Below are 17,711 nucleotides of genomic sequence, written 5' to 3' on the forward strand. Positions count from 1 at the left end.
TTGGGCCTGACTTGGCATCATTCCATATTTTAACTTCTTGTCACAAGTTTTACATATCATTTGAATACTGTTAGAAGTTTCTGTGGTCAGAATGTTATTTAACTGTTTCTGATTAAATTTAGTGTACTTTCCCTTGTTTACGTGAATTACACTTCTTCTGTACAGTAAACGCCAACAACAACAAATGAAAGTAGGACATTGTTTGATACATTGTCTAAAATTTTCAATTGCTACTTCTGTGGATTCCTGCTTTTCAAATTGTTTCAAACGTGCTGCCTTTTTTCGTGTTTTGTCAGTATTTCTTTGTTTGTAGGATGTCTGGAGACCTTTCAGATCGTGCTCTTTTTTTCTATTGCTATCTGAAATTTGATTTATTTTCACTGTTTCTGGGGACCTTTCAGATAGAGCTCTCTTTCTATTTATTTTATCTGTAGTTTTATACACTTCCATTGCATCTGGGTAAAGTTCGGAACGAGCTCTTTTTTTTCTACTTCTGTCAATACACTTATTAGCTTTAACCATGTCTGGACACCTTTCAGATCGTGCTCTTTTTTTCTATTGCTATCGGAAATTTGATTTATTTTCACTGTTTCTGGAGGTCTTTCAGATCGAGCTCTCTTTCTATTTATTCTATCTGTAGTTTTATACACTTCCATTGCATCTGGGGAAAGTTCGGAACGAGCTCTCTTTTTTCTACTTCTGTCAATACACTTATTTGCTTTCACCATGTCTGGACACCTTTCAGATCGTGCTCTTTTTTTTCTACTTCTGTCAATACACTTATTAGCTTTCACCATGTCTGGAGACCTTTCAGATCGTGCTCTTTTTTTTCTACTTCTGTCAATACACTTATTAGCTTTCATCATGTCTGGAGACCTTTCAGATCGTGCTCTTTTTTTTCTACTTCTGTCAATACACTTATTAGCTTTCACCATGTCTGGACACCTTTCAGATCGTGCTCTTTTTTTTCTACTTCTGTCAATACACTTATTAGCTTTCACCATGTCTGGACACCTTTCAGATCGTGCTCTTTTTTTTCCACTTCTGTCAATACACTTATTAGCTTTCATCATGTCTGGAGACCTTTCAGAGCGTGCTCTCTTTTTTCTATTGCTATCGGAAATTTGATTTATTTTCACTGTTTCTGAAGACCTTTCAGATCGAGCTCTCTTTCTATTTATTCTATCTGTAGTTTTATACACTTCCATTGCATCTGGGGAAAGTTCGGAACGAGCTCTCTTTTTTTTTACTTCTGTCAATACACTTATTTGCTTTCACCATGTCTGGAGACCTTTCAGGTCGTACTCTTTTTTTCTACTTCTGTCAATACACTTATTAGCTTTCACCATGTCTGGAGACCTTTCAGATCGTGCTCTCTTTTTTCTATTGCTATCTGAAATTAGATGGATTTTCACTGTTTCTGGAGAGCGTTCTGATCGTGCTCTTTTTTTTTCGCACTTTATCACTTATCTGTTGTAGTTTGAGTGTTTCTGGCGATCTATTTGAACGAGATTGTTGCTTCCTTATTCTCTGTTGATACTGTATGTAGTTTTTATCCACAGATATTCATCAGATTTATGGCTATCTGCACCACATCATCTGTAATCTCAGTGCGCGAATCACCAATCATTTCAGAAAATCTATACGGATTAATAGCCATTACCTGCAAATATAATACAATATAATATAATATAATATTATATAATAGTAAGTGTGAGTGAATACCTGAAATGACAACAATATTGATGTTATCAGAGGTAGAAAAGAAATACGAGTTGCAAAATTGGTTTGTCAAACTGTGTTTTTTAACATGATAGCCAGATCTCAACAGACTCTGTAAATGTAAAAGCAGAACTAAGTATATTGGACATTGGGTATAAAAACAGAACAGTCTGTTCAGATTTAATCATCTTCTACAGGCAACTTGAGTAAAAAAGGAATACGATGTATAAAATATTTAAATAAAGTGGTACTTGATAAAGAAAACAATATTTGATTTATGATATCTCAGACACTTAGGCATATTACAGTTCTAGGATGAACTTTCATAAAAATCTGAAAATTGCACAATTGCTGCAGTATTTACTCAGAGTACAATTGTCATATACCTGAGATTCTGAGTGACAAATTTCTGGTGGGTTTGAGAAGTTTTCCCTCATTATTCTCTTCCGAAGTCTTTCCTGCTCTTTTTGCCTTCTGTTCATGTTTATGTGCTTGATGTATCTTATACCTTTAGATGTTTATGTTTTTAAATCCTGAACCTAAAATTTATTGACTTATTTTAATGATAAGAATTTTACACAGAGTAGCAACAAGAATGTTTGGATGGTACTGCCTAATGGTATCATGTATCAGTTCCTAAAGGTTACATGTTATAAAAGTTCCACAATTTTGGTAAGTCACAAAACCATATGATTCATATACATGAGGTGATTGGATGAAAATTGGGTATTTTTAAGTATAAGAACTAATTTAAAAAGTAACACTACATTGTTTTCTGAAGAAAATGAAATATTTCATGAGTCTCTATGATAATTTTGACTTGGATATTTGCATTTATGTCAATCCTGTGATCAGCAGAAAATTTCAATGAAATGGGGGGGTAATCCTCTTTGAAGTCATTTTGCAAAAAAAATGGTTGGCAGGAACATTTTTATGTGTCAGGCATTTCATTCTGCTAGAAAAATCACCTCTTTAGCATGAAAACTCAATTTTAATGTAGGATTAGGGACCATTTCTTATAATGTAAGTCTATGGAAATATCAATATGAGTGTCTGACCTAAAACGACCGACCGGTGATACAGTTACCCGAACCTCGACCATTTGCGTTAAAGCGAAAGTCTATACAGATTTCATGCCCCTTGTCTATACAAATTTATCTGCCGTAAACCGTCTGACAGAACGATTTTCAGCAAAACATCAGGAAAATGGCCGCCAGCCGATGTTTTCAACTAGACGAGTATGAAAGGGAATACAGTGTTAGATATCATCGAGGATATGTGACCAAAGGGTTTCAGAAGTCTTGGTATGGTTATTTTGTTATGTTAAAAGGTTTATTTTTACAAGATTAAAGCTAACATCTTTATCAGTTTATATCGGTAGACAGACGTTTCACTATTGAGACGGTTCACACCAAGACGGTTCACACCAAGACGTTTCACTCCCAAATGGGAGTGAAACGTCTTGAATTTTTTTTTTTTTTTTAATGCGTTTATTTAAGGTCGCCGCCGGAAAGCCCATATGGGCGACCGTACACTCAAGTCGGGCCATCCTAGAGCGTCCCGCCGAGATTTTTTCGTCGATTTTTTTCCAGCTTTTATTGGTGGAGGAAGACCCCAGGTGCCCCTCCGGGCATTATTTCAGGCACGAGCGGGCACCCGGGTAGAACCACCGACCTTCCGTAAGCCAGCTGGATGGCTTCCTCACATGAAAGATTTCGACCCAAGTGAGGATCGAACCTACAGCGGTGAGGGACCAGTGATCTCAAGTCAGCGACCTTAACCACTCGGCCACGGAGGCCCCAACGTCTTGAAGACGTTTCACTACCTTTTTATACCAAAATTATTTTGATACTTATGATATACGAAAATAGACCTAAAATATTTAATTGAATTGAACTAAAATAGACCTTAAATTTAAAAAAAAAAAAATAAATTAAATGCCATGGGGATTTCACTTTTTTTGTCAATGACTTAAAACTCAGTAGATATCATTTCATTTCACTTAAAGAAAAAAATATTTTTGATTAAAATAACACAATAATAAAACTAACTATTTGATTTATTGTAAACATGGACTCAATAGGCAATTATAATTTAAAGCATAACAATCTTTTGACAACAATTAACTTTGAGTAACGTGTTTTTTTGTTGTTAATTTTAAACATGGGATACAAAATTGTTAAATTATTTAATGTTAGTTCAGTGCTTTTGCGATATATGTCAAAAAATTTAATGGCCATTGAAATCAGAAATATCTTTAAATTAAATTAGAAGCATTGGGACTTTTTCAATATTTGTCATGCATAATCATATTTTTGTGACTAAAATTAAGTATTATATAAACAAAACTTATGGAAGTCAAAGTCAAAACTTATGGAGAAGTTTCTGTTTAAATTGGCTGTTGTCAAAAAATATTTTAATGGTCCAATAAACCACTGATTAGTAAACTGTTTTTGCTTAATTGCAGTGTTTATACAACTGATTTAATAGTGGTGTCAAACTGCTAGTTGATTGTCTCAGTGTTTATACAACTAATTAGGTGATGAGATAACACCATAATTACAAGTTTAAGTTTGTAAAATGGCTACTGTTTAATAAATTGATAAAGAAAATAATTTAAAAAAATAAATATTTTATACACATGTTTCGCATTTCATTGTTTCAGACTTACAAAAAAATCATTTATATTGTCAATATATTTAGTATATTGATATTTTTTATTATAATGACCTCTGGTAGTGATTTCAATATTTAAACTGATACTTTTAATATGTCTTTGTTGTTCTTCCTATGTTATTCTATTTTTTTTTTAAATCTACTATAAATAGAATTTTCTCATGTTGTTACACTTATAATAAAAGTGATATTTCAGTCTTTTTAAAATTTATTTACACCTCTTATCACTCAACCAATAATTAAATGAGTAATCTTCTAATAATTTGTATAAACAATACTTTTGAAATCAACAAAATGAAACATTAAATTGAATTTCATTTTTACTCTGTTTAATATTAATGAAATTAAAATTTGTTAACTTTTCTGGTAAACATCTCTAAAAATTGGGAGTGAAACGTCCATACAATTGACAAAATGGGAGTGAAACGTCTAGGTGTGAACCGTCTTGGGAGTGAAACGTCTCAATAGTGAAACATCTTGGGTGTGAAACGTCTGACATTCGTTTATATCTTTGCGCCAATTGCGCATGGACAGTCTTTTGTGATAAAATAATATTGTTGAATCTCTTACTTGTCATAATCATGACAATCAACGTTCATCATAATTCGCAGATGGGGTTCAGATAGTATGAGTTACTTCCCTTACGGCCTTAGTTTCTTATATGCAATTTGCAGTTAAAACCATAGGCACTTGGTTTCGGGATAAAAAGCCTTTTGAACGGTTTGTATCGTGGACTAATCATTTCTCAAACCTCTAAGCATTCAAGAGGTCTTTTAATGTAAATAAAAATATATCTTTATAAAAATTCTTTACATATGTACACTTTAATCTTTATGTAACATTTCTGTAAAATTTGACTGAAATTCAACTATTAAAAAAGCTCTATTTCAATCTTGGAAAAGCACAACCCTCTGCTTTAAAACTAACATGGTCTCTTAAAATAAAGAACCTAATCTCAAACCCCTTTAAGTATCTCTAAAATTCTATTGTTTAGTTTAGCCAACAAAGTGATTGTTATACGACTATCACATGACAATGAAGTACCCTACACGATGCAGTTACCTGCTTTAAGATATTTTTGTCTATAATATTCATTTTCACAAATAGTTAATGGTGTATTTATGGGACTTACAAAGGTAATAGCAATTTGTTTGAAATTACGCAAAGTAATAAAAATATGTTTTGTAAATATTTGTTCCTATGCACTGTTTTTTCATTTGACATCAGCAGACATGTCTGTCAGAAAAACTAAGCTTTTATGCACACAAGTTCAGGACATCATAGTCACTTCTAGTAAAAAAATAACAGCACATGAATGAAAGGTTTGAGAATAGGTTGGGTGTGAGATTAGGTACTTATACGATAGAACTCAAATTTGATTGAATGTAACGATTTTTTAACGTAGATGACTCTATTCCAAATTCGCCATTTTTCCGATATTACTAAAAAAAGCGGCCTAGGGCAACATGATACCCTCTCTAATGATTTTTGCGAATGAGTGAAACAAAAGTGTTAGTCGCATTGAATGATTGATTTGACATAAACATTTGTTTAATCTTGTTATTCATTTAATATCAAAATATAGAAAAGATGAAAATGGAAAAAAATGGATTTGTGTTATATTGTATTAATGTTATGAATTACGGACAGGCGGATCGTTGAGACAGGGCAGACCGTATGTTTGGATGGGGTGGTCCATATTTTGGGACAGGGCGGAACCTGACTCAAGACGAGGCGGTTCGGAATTAAATGTTATAAAAATATCTAAATAGTGTCAATTCATTTTCTTTTTTTTTCTTTTAATATCATTATAAACATATACAGTCTACTCCACTTTAACAATGAGAACAGTTTTTAACAAGGACAAGGTACCACTTACAAACGTACATTCTACTGTGTCCCGGCCTTTTTCAATCTATTTTCCTTTCATTTTTTATCGTTTATAATGAGATCGTTTTTCGGTTTTAGTGAGATATCGGTTACAACGTACATAATTTCGCTGTCCAATGCATATTTTTCAGAATTTAACGAGGTCACTTCATTTGCACTTCGTCTGCATCAGTTGGTCACCTTGAGACAAACCATGATGACCAATAATAAAGGTCAATTAAGGAAGAAATTATTGATGTGGGACGAGATAATGGGTCAAGCAATTAGAAATCAAATGTGTCAGCCTTGTTTTGTCTGCGCTCCGGCTAAATTGTCACAAGAAAGGAAGAGGTTAATGTCTTGCAGTGTTATTCGCTGTTCGTGAGAAATGCAACGTTTTGGAAACAAATTTTAAAATGTACATATTAATGAAAAAACACACGCGCGTTAGACGTAGGTTGTGTTTTCATGTTTTGTTTGAAATTCGATGATAGCTAGATATATTTATATACATGCATATTTAAATAAAACAAAAAACTTCTGATTGCAAAGAGTTACCTCCCATTATATACTTTTCTAAAAGGATGCACACGAAAGTAGAAATTAATGATGCTGACAGTGTCGGATTTCCCCAATTTGTTCTGTCCCCGGTTATAACGAGACTCGGTTATAACAAGGAATCATCCGAAGTCCCAACGATCTCGTTGTATCTGGAGTGCACTGTACATACATTAATGCAGTTTATTAATTTATAATAAATTTGTTTAATGAAATTATTAATAACGCATCGAGTTTGACATTATGCTGGTGATAATTGACCAATTACAGAGATATAATTACAAGTCATTGTTTCTTAAATATGACAGACAGCAGATATAAATATTAAGAGGGTAAAACTTCATTTAACAACACATAAAGAAAAGGGCTGTTTTTCACATCTGACATACAACACAATAGCATAAAATGATGATGAGTGACATTACAAAATTGCGCACCTATCCAGAATTTATTTATTTTTTGGTGGAAAGTGTCTTGATGGGAAAATTTTTTTCTTTTTTGACCTTTCTCCCCGGTTACTTCCCCTTTAATTTTGAAATTTCCTTTTTACAAGGGTTAAATTTTCATTTATAAACTTTTAAAATGGGTGTCTGTTTACCCAATTTTTTAAAACATTTTTATATAAAATTTTTGGGTTTTCCCATAGTTAGTAAGGAATTAACTAATATAAATAATCATTTTTCCTTTATACAACTTAAATGTTATGAATGGATTATATAAAAAAAATATTACAATTTATTAACTTCAGTGCAGAAGGAAAATATGTTTTACTTATAAGATTTTTTCAATCCATTCCCACTAAAGTCTATCTTACGCTACCTATTTTATACTTATAATTGCAAGGGTACTGTAAATGTTAATACTCTAAGTATACATTGTATACATGTACTAGTATAAAATTATATTAATTTATTTTTTTAAATTTTTTTTGTTTTTGATAGATAATATTGATATCAAAAGATAAAAAAATAAATAAATGAAATAGCAGTATTAAATTTGAAATTAATCACGGTCCGCCTCATCTCGAGTCATGGTCCGCCATTTCCAAAGATATGGTCCGTCCTGGTATGGTTTGCCCTGTCTCACGGTCCCCCCTGTCCTACGACCATTGTTATATCTTGTTCAATACTGTCTGGTGCCATGATATAAGATGTTTGCATGGGACATTACAGATTGTTACCTTCTGATGCCACATAAGGCAATATAGTTAATAAATCATATGAGCTATAATAGATTACATTTCACACATATTTTTATTACTTTTTGTGAATAATTGTATTTATCAATCATATGTAGGCCTACAGAATGCAAATTTAAATTATCTGTAAATAAATTTGTACTGCTTTCAGAGAGATGTATGTAGATCAAACCCATCAAGTACGCCAACACCATGTCTACAAGGTCATACCTCTAGAACCTCTCACACCTCTACAGCTGAAGACAAATCTAAAAGTTTGTATTCATATTAAATGTATTCGAACTTAAGATTATTTGAATAACTGGAGGACTTTTACCCTTCGCAAGTCTATGTTTGCAGCAGTGCTAGACTTGGTTAGGGTTGTGTATGCAATTTTAAATTCCATATTTTAAGTGACATAATCATTTTTAGCTTGATTTAAAACCCAGGGAACAGTGTCTCTGTTTCATTCATATATGAAATAAAAAGTTGCTTATTTTAATGTAAATATTTATTATTTACTTACTATTGAAGTATTATAGCATTTATCTCCCATGTGTTGCAGGTGGACAGAGGGATAGTATGAATGCTTCAGTGAAATTAAGGAGCTCAGGTTCTAACAAGGTACATGTATACACATGTTTATATATGTAATGGATTCTTCAGATTTGATACTAAATTAATATTATACATATTGTCATGTCTATCAATGAATATAACTTGATAGGATTCCATAATTGTTTTTAAATAACAATACAGTCAGAAATATTTAAAAAAAATCATTGGAAACATGAAGAAGTCCACATTTTCATGACTTTAATATAATATTCAATTTGAACAATGGAATTCTTCACAAGTCTCTACTGTTGGGATGGCTAAATGCTTTTTTGTGCAGAAGACCTCCTGGTCTTTAATATTTACTTTGGTGCCATGTATTGCATTATTATACCCCCACCACAAAATGTGGGGGGGGGGCTATAATGGATTCGCTTTGTCGCGTCGGTCGGTCGGTCGGTCAGTCGGTCGGTCGGTCGGTCCGTCCGTCCGTCTCCATTTTCGTGTCCGCTCTATAACTCCTATACCACTTGAAGGATTTTCTTCAAACTTGGCTCAAATGTTCACCTCAGCAAGGGGATGTGCAGAACCCATGTTGCCCATGTGTCAGCTCAAGGTCAAGGTCACAATTGAAGGTCAAATATCAAACACAATCATATATTAGACAGTATGTCGTGTCCGCTCTGTAGGTCCTACAATAATTGAAAGATTTTCTTCAAACTTGGCTAAAATGTTCACCTCAACAAGGGGATGTGCAGAACTCATGTTGCCCATGTGTCATTTTAAGGTCAAGGTCACAATTGAAGGTCAAATATCAAACAATCAAATATTACACAATATGTCGTGTCCGCTCTGTAAGTCCTACACTAATTGAAAGATTTTCTTCAAACTTTTCTCAAATGTTCACCTAAACAAAGTTATGTGCAGAATCCATGTCACCTTTGTGCAGGCTAAAGGTCAAGGTCAGACTTGAAGGTCAAAAATTGACTTGGAAAATGTTCTTAGATTAAAACATGTTCTTGAATATTTCGGAAACTAGCATAGGTATTTGCTTGAAACTTAAAAGATATATGAGGTGTCACAATTACGATATGCAGGTCAAGTTTCATAACTCTGTATTGGATTTTGACAAAGTTATGCCCCTTTTTAAGTCTTTAAATTTACATACAATCAATACTAGACAATATGTTGTGTCCGCTCTATAAATTCTATACTAATGGAAGGATTTTCTTCAAACTTTACTCAAATGTTCACTCCAATTGGGCGATGTGCAGAACCCATCTTACCCTTGTGCCAGCTGAAGGTCAAGGCCACACTTGAAGGTCAAAAATTGACTTATAAAAAGTTTAGTATATTGGGAAAATGAAAGGTTATTTGTAACTGTTTCGAACATGATTTGATAATAGATATTTTTACTATTACCTGTACAATTAGTCTTTTTTTCACCAGAGATAATTTCTTTTTATGTATTTGTGTCACTTAAGTTATTCCCTTAACCACCTTTCCAAGTTGTCTTCTGTCAAGGACATTGGTGGGGGTATGAATCGCATTCAGCGATAGTTCTAGTTATATGTGACATTAACTTATATTAAAATCCTGTAGTGCAAGTTAACATTTACTAGTATACCTGGTAAACTTTGTAGGAGGGCAAGTATTTACTGCCGTCGTGATATGACTGAATTATTGTTGGAAGCAGCATCAAACCCTTTACCCATAATAAATTGTTTAAACAATATTGTTCTCTTCCATTCAAGCGTAGTAGAGCAGTGCAACACAGAGGTACTCCAATGTGCAATTTTACAAGTTTTTCCAGACAGTGATTACAGCGAGGCTTGAAGACTACTGTACACAATTTCTCAACAAATCCAAAAACAAAGCCGTGTAACATTCAACTAAGTATGTATTTTTCCTTAACTTCATACAACATATAGCACAAACTCTGCACGTTTCTGAAAACTTATTTTAAAGGTTGAATTATATCTTACCGACCAACTTCAGAATGTCAGAACTTAGAAACATTAGATGTGTAGTCAATTTAGACCGTCAGTCAGATGTGTAGTCAATTTAGACCGTCAGTCAGATGTGTAGTCAATTTAGACTGTCAGTCATCCTGCCACCTCAGTGATGTCCCTATTCAGTGACAATAAATTTTGAGACATATTTTACTTAAAAGACCAAACTAAATAGCAATTTTCACAAATTTATTATTTCAACAGAACCTTCCCTGAAAACGCTTTCCTAAAACGTCTCAAGGGAATTGTCAGACTTTTCTACTTATTTGAGGTCATTTCAATGGCAGATAACTTATACATACTCAAATGAATTCTTGTTTTTACTTCTGGATTATGCTTTTCTTTTTATTGTTGAGTACAATACATAATAATATGCAATTCTTTACAACATTTCCATTAACTTTTTTTTCAATGAAAATAAAGGTACTTTAAATCCTTAAAAAACAGGCCATTTTTTTAAAGAAAAAATGCACAGGTTAAAAGAAGAAGTGGGAATAAAAACTACCCACTCTAAATTTGTTTTTGAAATTTTGCATATCAACTAAAATGAAGGTAAGCTTGATGAAAATAAGAAAAAAAATGTATTAATTCCCTTCATTGTAAATTATCTGCCCTTGAATTTAAAAAAAAGTCCAATTCAAAGGCAGATGACTCAAAAACGAGAACGGTGACCCAAATTTTTTTTTCGCTAAAAATGTTTCTGTTATCATATTCTAACAACATCTTACATGCCAAGTTTAAAGAAATTCTATTGAACAGTTTTAATTTTGCCTATATGTCTATATGAAAACTTCCAAAAACGTCCTTAAGTGATAAAAACTGACAAGTAAATAAATACCACATTTTGCCATTCCCATGAGTGGTCTTTACTTACAGGTTTAACTGTACATAAAATCTAAAAATATCAAAGCACTACATGCTTTGGAAGAAAGCCTTAACCAAAATTGAACACTTAGTGCCCGAATTTAAGTTTAAAATTTGTGTATTTATTTAGGTGATCACAATTTTGGTAGAAACAATGTTATAAATGTTGCTTTCAATGTAGAGTAAAGTAAACTTTTGTCATTTTTTACAGGTGATTCAAAGAAAACCAAACTACAAACAAGAAAGGGTCGATTGAATGGAGTGACATTTTTACCCTGAAGCGTCCTATTAAGATAAAGAGAATCTAGTCGTTTGTGCCACGGCACAAAATTATCAGACACATAAATAACATTCAAGTAGTTATGCATTTACACGGAGGATATGACATAATTGTATTTTCATATTGAATTTATCATATAAGTTGCCAGTTGATCGAACCACACACTTAATTGCCAACATGGTTGGAAGGGTCTTATTGTCCAAGCTGCAAAGAGTGTATACCCTTATAAACTAGCTGGCACAGTTTTGTGTCAGTCTGTGCTGGTTGCAAATTAAATCCAATACTTTCATAGAATTATATGTTTTTATTTAATGTTTATAGCATCAATAAATTGATAATCTGAAAACATATTGCAAGTCAGGTTTTCAAGTAAAATCCTAATTAACTTTTAGAACATTTTGCATAAAGTAAGGTGATATCTCTAAGTTGTCAAAGAAAAGCTTTTTGCAGCTCTTTATAATTAAACATGGCATGGCACTTGTATCTATAGCTTTGTTCACCATCCAAGTTATACATGTACTCAAATTTTGTGACGTTTTTAGCTCACCTGTCACAAAGTGACAGGGTGAGCTTTTGTGATCACTTTTCGTCCGGCGTCCGTAAACTTTTACTTTAAATGACATCTCCTCATAAACCACTAATCCAATTTCATCCAAACTTCACAGGAATGTTCCTTTGGTGGTCACCTTTAAAAATTGTTCAAAGAATTAAATTCCATGCAGAACTCTGGTTGCCATGGCAACCGAAAGAAAAAACTTTAAATATCTTCTTTTAAAAAACAATAAGAGCTAGAGCTTAGATATTTGGCATGAAACATCTTCTAGTGAGTGTCTGCTAAGTTTGTTCAAATAAAAGCCCTGGGGTCAAAATTGGCCCCGCCCGGGGGGTCATTGATTTTCCCTATATGCATATAGTAAAAACTTAAAAATCTTCTTTTAAAGAACCCAAAGAGCTAGAGCTAAGATATTTAGCATGAAACATGTTCTAATGGGTGTCTACTAAGTTTGTGCAAATAAAAGCCCTTGGGTTAAATTGGCCCCGCCCCAGGGGGTCATTGATTTTCCCTATATGCATATAGTAAAAACTTAAACAAATCTTCTTTTAAAAAGCCCAATGAGCTAGAGCTTAGATGTTTAGCATGAAGCATCTTCTTATGGGTGTCTACTAAGTTTGTGCAAATAAAAGCCCTTGGGTTAAATTGGCCCTGCAACGTTGCGGGGGGGGGGGGGCTATATACAGGTGAGCGACCTCAGGGCTATCATGGCCCTCTTGTTTAATATATTTTTTCCCCATATTCCTAGTACAGTAATTTGTTACAATTAACTTACATTTCTCTTTCCTCTATCATTCTTAGTTTTTGTATTTAATATTTTCCAAGTGGTAAATAAAAACAATAAAATTTCACAATTATTTATAATATTTTATTTACTTGTGTATTTCATGCAATGAGGCTAAAAATGTAAAAAAAAGTAATTTTTGAAGAATTTTTTTTTTTAAAGTTAGACCAGTGTTGCTTCAGCCATCAATATGTTAACTTGTCATGTAGTATGTACACAAACATACTGGGAGAAGAAACAGATGTTTGGCTTAATGAAAGTACAAAATGTTTTTGCTTATCGTTTTCCAATGAGTAGTTACAATGTACAAGGTTAAATTACTTTTTTGGATGATGTTCTTTTCTGTGGAAAGACCAGGTGTTGCTTCACAATTGTTTTTTTTTTCCTCATTAATATCATTAAATGTAATTTCCATTTTTGGCTTTTCGCTTGATATATTGATGTCCTGTGTGAGCATCTATTAGCAATACATGTATCAATGAGTGTCATGAGTTACTTTTAAGACCATAAAGTACAAAATAAAACTATATTACAGCTGTTAATTGTTTTGTCTTTTCTTTCCTGTTGTCAAGGTTTGGTACTGCTATGACTTACTCTTTCAGAGAGTGAACTTAGATATACAACTGTTATTACTGGTGTAGAGGGAATGTCCACTTTTATGTTGACACTAAGAAATTAAAATTGTCTTGGTCTGTAGTAGCAATGTAGTTTTGAAAAAGTTCTTGCAATTTTAGATGAACATGATTTGCTCCTACCAGTACTTTTATGGAAATGACCTTATATATCTTAAACAATTAAATATTTAAAAAAAATGTTACTTATGAAAATGGTAAATTTTTAGATTCATACAAAACAAAGTCAAGCAATATGTGTATGAGAACATCATACAGATAGAATAAAGTCAAATTGGTAAAGACACATCATGTCCAGTGAAATCTGAAACCTGTAAAGACAGATCATACTGATTGAAATCTGTATAGACAGATCATAATGAATGAAGTCTGGTTAAATTTGTATAGACAGATCATAATAAAGTCTGGTGAAATCTGTATAGACAGATCATAACAAATGAAGTCTAGTGAAATCTGTTAAGACAGATCATAATGAATGAAGTCTGGTAAAATCTGTATAGACAGATCATAAAAAAATGAAGTCTGGTGAAATCTGTATAGACAGATCATACCGAATGAAGTATGGTGAAATCTGTATAGACAGATCATACCGAATGAAATCTAGTGAAATCTGTATAGACAGTTCATAGTAAATAAAGTGTAGTGAAATCTGTATAGACAGATTATAATGAATTAAGTATAGTGAAATCTGTATAGACGGTTCATAATGAATGCAATCTAGTGAAATCTGTATAGACAGATCATACCAAATGAAGTATGGTGAAATCTGTATAGACTGATCATACCGTATGAAATCTAGTGAAATCTGTATAGACAGTTCATAGTAAATAAAGTGTAGTGAAATCTGTATAGACAGATTATAATGAATTAAGTATAGTGAAATCTGTATAGACAGTTCATAATGAATGCAATCTAGTGAAATCTGTATAGACAGATCATACCAAATGAAGTATGGTGAAATCTGTATAGACAGATCATACCGAATGAAATCTAGTGAAATCTGTATAGACAGTTCATAATAAATAAAGTCTAGTGAAATCTGTATAGACAGATTATAATGAATGAAGTCTAGTGAAATCTGTATAGACAGTTCATAATGAATGCAATCTAGTGAAATCTGTATAGACAGATCATACCGAATGAAGTATGGTGAAATCTGTATAGACAGATCATACCGAATGAAATCTAGTGAAATCTGTATAGACAGTTCATAATAAATAAAGTCTAGTGAAATCTGTATAGACAGTTCATAATGAATGCAATCTAGTGAAATCTGTATAGACAGATTATAATAAATAAAGTATGGTGAAATCTGTATAGACAGATCATAATGAATGAAGTCTAGTGAAATCTGTATAGACAGTTCATAATGAATGAAGTCTAGTGAAATCTGTATAGACAGATTCATACCGAATGAAATCTCACAGGTGAAATCTGTATAGACAGATCATACCGAATGAAATCTGGTGAAATCTGTATAGACAGTTCATAATGAATGAAGTCTAGTGAAATCTGTATAGACAGATCATACCGAATGAAATCTGGTGAAATCGCCAGTGTATAGACAGATCATACCGAATGAAATCTGGTGAAATCTGTATAGACAGATCATAATGAATGAAGTCTGGTGAAATCTGTATAGACAGATCATACCGAATGAAGTCTGGTGAAATCTGTATAGACAGATCATACCGAATGAAATTTGGTGAAATCTGTATAGACACATTATACATGATAAAATATTTTCAAATAAATATAGACAGTGGTCTATTGATCATACGGAATGAACTCTGTTGAAATCTGTATAGACACATTATTTAGGGTGAAATATAGTAAAATTAGTGAAGTTAAGTTTTTTAGTACACATAACTTGGTAAGATCTTTCAAATCAGGACACATATTAGGATAGTTCAGTCAAATCTGTATAGACAAAATATCAAGAGTAAAATTTGGTGGTCATGAACCTTTTTCAGTATATGCGGTAATGTTTTTTTTTATGTTTTTGTTCAAACTATTCCTTATATAAACCTAATTTATTTTTCATGAAAATGAAAAAGTTTCAGAAAAACGTATCTTTTATTCCTTACAGTAGATCTATATTTACTTTCACGACATCATGCAGATTTTACGACTTTCAAATCTGTATAGACGAGTACCTTGTAATTAGTATAGACTTTCGCCCTTTCCGACAATTTGTACCGACCATGGCAGCCGTAATAGTTCAATTTGTCATGTTACAGATATCTATATGATTAATGTTAAATTATTTTGTGTCGTGGTGTGATATGTTGTGAATGTTTTTATTGTATTATTTTCAATTTGGAACTTTACGTTTTTTGACTTGAGATTGATAAATTAACTACATTTAATATCAGTTTTCATTTTACTTCCTGTTTTTAGAAATAGCACAAAATGTGTAAAAAAAGAAATTAATGCTTAAATGACAGATTAAATAGTGTCAACCAGCTTGTTAGCAATATTTCATATTTTAATGTCAAATACAGCTTCGGTTTTTAGTAGCGTAAATTATTAAAATTTTATATTCTACTTTCGCTTTCAACTAAATTGACCAGTATACTGGCCTAGTTCAACGATTACATACATGTGAACTCTCCCACTTTTAGCGGCCATATTGTCAAAGATTTTTTGTTAAAATATGGGGTATTTTCACAAATTAAAGTAATCTCCCTATTTTAAATGTTTAGAACTTCCTTCTTTGTTTATTGCAAATTCTAAAAAATCTCCCTCTTTTCGAAGAAAAATCTCCCACTTGATCATCAAAAAATGTTCACATGTACTGGTTGGGGACCATCAACTGGACACCTTTTGAACATTATTCCATATACAGATTTCATAATTTCCAACTCAGAGACCTAAAATTTGACACAGTACAACTAGGTTCTTCTTACTAACAAACCAGTTTGTTTCTTTCTGATTGTATTGACACTTATTTCTGAGGCTTGTCAAGGAGGGTATCAAAATTACCTACATTGTCTACACTACTGGCATGCGAGCAGTTCCCGTACAGAAGCAGTACCTGTATTTTTCATTTAAACGCTTGATTTTTACTTGCATTCTTCAAAAATTCATTTCAAATTAAGCAGATACATAAACGAGACAAAATCTAAGTGTCAGTTCGGCAGTACGTATAAAAAGTCTCATTTTAAATCACTTTCACCTGTGCGTCGTCAAAACGTGACCTTGTTTTCTCTGGGGGATTCTGTCCTTGCGCGCATGCGCAAAAATACTTACATGTGAGGCTTGTTAAAGGGTTTTCCACTAATACCACCTGTTTACAGATAAGTACACACTGGCCATAGCTTTCGCAGAAGCGGTGGGTCTACCGGTGCGGCGATGGAGATTTCGTCGCAGAAGCGGTGGAAAAACATGGCTGTCGGATAGTTTTTTGCTGGTGTCGGTAAGTTTATGACTTATTTGTACGTTATGTTTTTATGTTCTACTGATAACACCTAGTGAGACTGGAGCCCACACATGTACTCTTCCAACTAATTACACGCATGGGGTGCAAATCATGACCAGTTATGCAAACACTTCTGTACAGTTTGACGAGGGGACGCCACTTTTGCCTAATTTTGTTTATAACACTACATATGTACTCAAAACTACCCCTAGAGCTCCAAACACTTAAAAATACAAATGAAATATATATTTGGTAATCCTAACACATATAGTTCTTATATATATCAATGAAAGTAAATATACGCTTTTTGCATCATGTACCTTATAAATATGTTTTTATAAAACAATCCCTGTTTTAGATACTAGTTTAACATATTGGGGTGTATGTTAACTCACACACCCGTGCCGATCTTGCGACTCCATAAATATGGTATGGCACGGCCGTGCATATATTTTGACGTGACGTCATTAGCGTTATGCTAACAAGACGCGCTAAATGTAAGCGTTATACTATAGGCGCGTCAATGAAAAATGACTCTTATTTCACTTTTAACGGTCTCTATTTTGGGTATGTGATAAATAGAGGATATTGAATAAGTGTAAGTTCAT

The 17,711-nt window shown here is 32.8% G+C and overlaps 1 protein-coding gene and 1 long non-coding RNA gene across 3 annotated transcripts; one reads left to right on the forward strand and one right to left on the reverse strand.

Moving 5' to 3' along the window:
• Positions 1-419: 419 nt before the first annotated feature.
• Positions 420-1,208, reverse strand: LOC132748846 (serine/arginine-rich splicing factor 11-like). The gene has a single exon (XM_060738500.1). The coding sequence runs from the start codon at positions 1,206-1,208 to the stop codon at positions 420-422; it is 789 nt and encodes a 262-aa protein (XP_060594483.1).
• Positions 1,209-2,825: 1,617 nt separating this feature from the next.
• On the forward strand, positions 2,826-13,588 carry LOC132748842 (uncharacterized). 2 transcript variants are annotated; one of them, XR_009628325.1, is made up of 5 exons: positions 2,826-3,026; positions 8,175-8,277; positions 8,568-8,626; positions 10,312-10,453; positions 11,645-13,588. It is a non-coding gene; the product is annotated as an uncharacterized LOC132748842 (long non-coding RNA). The 2 variants fall into 2 exon arrangements; XR_009628326.1 differs by having other exon boundaries at positions 10,317-10,453.
• The last annotated feature ends 4,123 nt before the right edge of the window (positions 13,589-17,711 follow it).

Source organism: Ruditapes philippinarum, unplaced genomic scaffold (genome assembly GCF_026571515.1).
Source record: "Ruditapes philippinarum isolate M1 unplaced genomic scaffold, ASM2657151v2 ctg3080_1_1_1_1, whole genome shotgun sequence".
In the NCBI taxonomy this organism is placed as follows: Eukaryota; Metazoa; Mollusca; class Bivalvia; order Venerida; family Veneridae; genus Ruditapes; species Ruditapes philippinarum.

What these genes read in the sequence shown, in the direction of transcription:
- LOC132748846 (XM_060738500.1), bottom strand. Translation starts at nt 1,208, where the DNA reads ATGGAAGTGTATAAAACTACAGATAGAATAAATAGAAAGAGAGCTCGA.